This window comes from Egretta garzetta, unplaced genomic scaffold (assembly GCF_000687185.1).
Source record: "Egretta garzetta isolate BGI_Z169 unplaced genomic scaffold, ASM68718v1 scaffold306, whole genome shotgun sequence".
In the NCBI taxonomy this organism is placed as follows: domain Eukaryota; kingdom Metazoa; phylum Chordata; class Aves; order Pelecaniformes; family Ardeidae; genus Egretta; species Egretta garzetta.
The window spans coordinates 2917636-2923635 of record NW_009260131.1 but is presented as its reverse complement, the minus strand read 5'-3'; the positions used below and the strand labels follow the sequence as shown (position 1 = coordinate 2923635).

Here is a 6000-nt window from a genome sequence, read left to right as displayed (position 1 = left end):
GGGTGTTTCGCTTCGGGGGTGGTCTCTTGCTTCCTTCCGAAGTTTCCTCTTTACAGGTGTTATCTAAACAGCCGGGAGGGTTAATACAGCAGGTATTCCTCCCGGCACCGCTGAAATCCGGTTGCATTTTGGGTACGAAATCCCCTTTACCCCTATGCAGCAGGCCTCGTGTATCCCTTGGAACCTGCTCTCGGTTCTCCGTGGCAGGCAAGGTACCTTCCTAGCTTCTCAGAGGCTTGTCTCTGTGCAGTGCTTCATGAACAAAGACTAAAAAACATGATTTGTAGAGATGCTGACGAATTTAACCAACTTATCAGTTCAAGTTTGCGATTAGTGGGAAGTTTAGCTATCTCAATCCTTAAACATTTTTCCTGGTTGCACACTGCGGTCTGCTTAGAGGCGAATTGTCTTCCAATAAAGTGAAGCTCAGTATGCTTCCTAGAACAGGATTTGGGTAGAGTTTTCTTTTTCTTAAGTCTTGTGAGGCCCAATTGCATGTGGTGGTTGTTCTTTCCTAAGATAGATCAGTAGATACTATGGTAGTTGAATGTTGGCCTCTTTCTTGCTGGGGAAAGATGATATTCGGTGATGGCCAGCCTTTTATTTCAAAAGTAAAAATGTATGTGTAAAACTAACTTTCAGGAGAGCCCAGAAGCTAGAATAAATCAGATTAAAAGGCTAACATCAGAGAACTGTTGGGTTGTTAAAATTGTATGCCAAGTTTGGCTAAGCTTGTAATTCCAATATCTTGTTTTGAACAATTGTCATGATGTTTACTTAATTTAGCATGCATATCTTATCTTTCTCAACTGGAGAGGTAGGGAACGTGTTGGTATTGTAGACTGAATGCTTATTTAAACAGTAGGTTCAAAATAAGACTAAACTAGCAATGGTATACTGATGACAACTGTTGGAAGAGATAACGTCGCTTGGTTTTGATGGATTGATAAATAATCATTGTTTAAACTTGATCAAGATTGGTACAATCAAATAGAAAAGAGTTGTAACATTAAATTTGATATGTCAAGAAATCTGTGAAATTCCAGTATGAATTTATTTTTAGAACCATTTTAAGGTAAGTGCGATTTAGGCAGATAGATACTCCGTTATAGATAAAGCAGCATCTTAAATCACTTTTAAAATATATATTTAAAAATATATATTTTAAAAAAAATATATAACTAGGGTATGGATAATTTAATGGTTCTGTATAATGTAAGATATAAACCTGCTATTTATGAAAAGGAAATTTGGCTTTTAAAGTCAAATTTATTAGGGAAATTATGCACTGCTGTTCCTATATAGTTAACTTCCAAAATACTGGTCAGATAACATTAGGTTTCACCTTCCATTCAGAGAAACAAGCATACTTTAAATAACCAGAACTATTTTGTGTGTGTTTGGATACGAAAGCATGTATGATGGTTTGTTGTGTGTGCCACCTACCTTCTCACTGCATGAGAATGAGTTGCAAGAGAGGTAGACTTTCTTTTATAACTTCAAGTTGTGTTCTTTGCATTTCTTGAGTAATAATTAAAGGTGGTCTACAAAAATAATGTCAAGCCTTGGTTTTTGAAACACTACAGCAAAAATGAAAAGTGGTAGTAAAGAATGAGGTCATGCCCAAAATGTGTGAGCCAGAGACTGCCAGCAGTTTCCTTTTCTGCCCGCTGAGCATTTGGGATCGCCTCTTCACTGAAACTACTGAAACAGTGTTTTGAAAGAGGTCCAGGAAACATAATCTAGTTTGGTTTAGAAATTTCTTGCTAAACTAAACATTTTTACACAGAATGCATACTGCTCTTTGTCTTCGTTTACCCTAATGTTTACAAAATAATTATTTGGTATCAATTGTATGACAGGTGACTTAGAAAGTGAGTTGACTAACAACTCTTAATGTATTGTTTCGAAAAGAACACCCGGGAAGCTCCAGTTTTCTTCAGAAGAGGTTACCCATTTATGGATGACAGAAGGATGGCATTTAACCATTCTGCAAAAAGCTAGACATGTTTTTATTATAAGCATATTACTCCCACTGTAAACTACGACAATATTAATCCACGCCCCGGAACAATGTGCAGAGCTGGAGCTTTTGTCTAGCAGTGACCTTTGTGTAGGCCTAGGGTTATGTCTTGCTAGAGCTTGTTACAAGACTCTGGGCTCTTAGGCCTGGTTTTGTAACAGGTAGTCAATGGGCCTGCTTCTGTGGCACTCGTAGGGGCTGCCTGAGGTCTTGTGGAACTGTAGACCTGTAGTTTGAAAAACTTTACTTTTTGGCCTAAGTTCCATATGTATGTGTATATATATTTAACCAAAGCCTCATTGCTATGCCTAAATGTGAGAAGCAGCCAGTGCTTTATGGAGAGAAGTGGCAATGTTGGTTTTTTGGTTTGTTTTGGTTTTTTTTTTTTTCCCCTTATTGCAGCATCTTTATTTTCAGCATTTGATCTAAGTGTGAAACCCAGTAAATTCCTTGATCTTGAAGTTACTTCCTGAGAAGTAGTAGTAGTTTCAAGTTACGATTTGATCCAGGAACTTGGTAAAACACAAATTCTTCTATGAAAAGCCCAGGCTTTAAAGCAGCTTTTGTGTTGCAAGACAATCTGTTGTTCACTCGGAGTACACAGTAATTTCTCCCTGAGTGCTATAGGTATGTTAACATCACTCATGTTTTTCCAGGCAGGGGTATAATAGGAGTAAAGTCTATATGATAAAGTTTAGTCTGATTCCAGAATTCATCTTCTACAACATAAACATTTTTAGTAGCCTTAAATAGAAAGAAAGACAGACACAATTGTTTACTTTTTAAGATAAGAGCACTTATTTACAAAGGACTTAAGAAAGATTCTCATGGCATTAATTATAGCGGCTCATTTAAATGTCATGCTTTCTACAGGAAAAATGCAAGGAGGACATTATATGCTTTTATATTAATTCTGTATCCCAAAATGAACTCTGATATTGACACACTGTATGTTCCTTGGTTTCTCTGGATGCCAGTTTTTGTCAGTCTAGCAGGGACTATATTGAGTTTCATTTGTTCTTTAGTAATATTTACATTACTGTACTGTCCAGAGGCCCTGATCAGGATAGTTCTGTTTTGCTAGGCACTGTGCAGCTATCCAGATAGTCTTAACCCTAAAGTAAGGCAGAAAATAGAGAAATGTAACATTATACGTGGATTTTTCTGTCTCAAGTCTTTTACACTACAGTTTTACGGGTCGCTGTGTCACACCTGAAGCCATGGTAATGGTTTCCAGCTACCCACAGAACCATGCTATTGCTGGACACCTAGATGAGCCTCACTTGAAAGTATAGAGTACGTGATGCTCCATGATAAGTGTTTGTGGAGTGCAAGATTGTCATTGCATGCCTGGGAATGCCTCTTCTTAGCTTAAAGTGGAAATCTGGTTCTCAGACTGGTCCTGAGCCAGCTGTGGTATGTCCCAGAGAGCCTGGCTGGGCTTGGTTGCCTAAGAGGCTTCCCTTTGGGACTGCAACTAGTGTTGATGACTTCAAACTGTGTAGACCTTTTTTTGGTTTAGGTCTGTGTTGTTCTTGTTTGGTTTTTATAAAAGTAAGGGGAAAAAAATTACAACATGGAAAAATAGGTTTTATTATACGTTGGCAGTTGTGCTTTCAGGTAACTTTGGTAGGCCTAGGTTATTCTCAGTTCTTGGTTTCTGGGAACTAAGTTTGTTTTCTTCCCAGCATGCTGCTTTACTTTCTTCACTGATTGTCTCTTCAGTCTAATTTTTTTTTTCCCCTAGAAGCTCTGAAACCTTATAAAATCAGTTCATATTGATGAGTAGAGGCTTCTAGGTGTTATTCCACTACAAAAGCTTGCAGGCCATTTTTATTGTTGTTCTCTTGAACCTTTAGTAAAAGATCAAACAAAAACAAAAAACCACACACAGTTTACTCAAGCACAACAGACTAATATTGTAGTTTTCTGTCTGTTACTGCTGTCAGCTGGCATGCAGAACTGCTCCCGGTATGATCAGGTCCATAAAACTCTTGAGATATTGGAGTGTGTTAGTATTTGCATAGCTTCAGGATAGCCCTGAGTTTGAATGCTCAAGATGCTTGACTGGACTTCTTGTCACATAATTCTGGCATTTAGGAAGTACAAAGAGTAGACTTAGAGGTTGAATGAGGCTATGTTTACCTTGAGGTAGATAAGAAATCAAAGTATTCCAAACCACTGCAGCATTCAGTTTGCTCTTTGGGGTCTGGAGAAGATGACTATTTAATGCTGTGAATATTCATGGATTGTTTTAGATATTGAGTATAAGTTATAATAAGATTATTATAAATGTTGCATAATTAACATCACTTGGTCTACAAGAGCTGCTGCACTTGTTCAGTGGTTGCTTGTTAGCTTCAGCATTGATTATTTGACTACCCCCGCTGTTTTTTGCAGATCAAGTGTTTTGTTTGACCGTTTGACTATTCCTCTTGTGCAAAACTGTAAAAAGTTGTCTCTGCATGCTGCCTTTTTTTTTTTTTTTTAAGATTCATGTTTCCTTTCTACTTACATGATATTTCCATGTTCAGTGACTCTGTGGACAAGTTACTGGCGTAACTGCCCAACTTTATTACTCTAACCTAAATCTTTACCGTCTCCTGTTGAGAAAAAGAAGGTCAATTGTTTATAAAATTTAAATTCAGCAATTGTTTCATGTTTACTTTTGTCTTTGACCCTTTTTAAGGGGATGAGCAGCCAGACTTAAAGGAAAATGAAAATAACTTTTCCTTTATTGCCAAATTGTAGTTGTTATGGACTGTGGTGAAGTGCTACTCCAAATGAATCAGAGTAACCAGAGGAAAAAAAAATGGGAGGAGGAACATGTATCCTTTCTAAATGTGAACTTTCTAATGCAAAAGGGAAGGTGACACTAAGATAAAGTAATTTTAACCTGTTGTTTGTAACTGTAAAACAGTTGAAGGAAAAACTCTGTGACTGTAATAGCTAAAAGGCTTCTATTTTTAGAAAGGTATTTCAGCTTTCATTCTGTACAGTGATTTTGGTTCATGTTATTTGATGTGATCAGAAATGATTTTGTCCTGAAACTTTTCCTGTTCAGACTGCTGAAGACTGGTTCTTTCTCATTGCTCAAGCTGCTTGATCGCTGATGCTGAAGATTAGTTACGTAAATCCCATTCTGCTGAGTTTTGTTGTGACTTATGGACCGTTGACATGCATTTGCTGAGCTCTTTCTCTTTGTATATAGGAAAATCTTATGGTGGATAAGTACTTGTTACAATATCCTTAAAGTTTTAGAAAGCCGTGGAAGCTAACATCCTTACATTAGTTACCACATGTAATATTAATATTCAGTCCTTTATTTATAGTAGAGGTTCTTAAATTTTATGCTGCAGCCTTCCTAGAAAGGGGCCTGCACACTCTACAGTTATATTCCTGCTTAGTTATGTGAATAACTTCAGGGAAAATCAAGGAAGAAAGAAAAACATCCCTTGTTTTATCTGATTTTTTTTTTTTTTTTTTACAGATATTAGATTAGTGTAGAACTTGAAGTCATCTCTCCCTGTTAAATTTTTTTTTTTCATACCTTTTGGTACTGTATGGCTTTTCCTCTGTAAGGATAGTTTTGAAGTTAAGTCCCAAGCATTTCCTGAGATGTGCCCAAGATGATGTGTTTTGGGCTATACTGGATGCTGTCAGTGTCAGGTCTTGGGAGAGACTAGCTGTTTGAACCGTCCTTAGATGCTCGGGTGATGGGGAGCATAATGGGGCTTTGGCGGTAAGAGGATGTTTGGACTGGAAATTTCGAGCTGTGGTGGAAGGGGCAGTACCTTGGAGAGCAGACACTGGCCCTATTTCCCTCTGCCTTGGCTTTTGGAGGACCAATGGTTTTGTCTTGCATGGAAGGACTTGCATGGCTTTAAGGGTTTATGAGACTCACCCTTTTTTTTATTTGTATAATTTCTTTTTTCTTATTTTTCTTCCATGTTAAACAGTAAAATGTATTTCTTTGT

At 37.5% G+C, this 6000-nt stretch overlaps 1 protein-coding gene across 1 annotated transcript in view; it reads left to right on the top strand.

The window, feature by feature from the left end:
• Positions 1 to 5739: 5739 nt before the first annotated feature.
• Positions 5740 to 6000, top strand: part of USP34 (ubiquitin specific peptidase 34) — a 139101-nt gene continuing 138840 nt past the window's right edge. Inside the window, 1 exon segment of the mRNA XM_035896988.1 lies at positions 5740 to 5765. Within this exon segment, the coding sequence (XP_035752881.1) occupies positions 5740 to 5765 (26 nt within the window).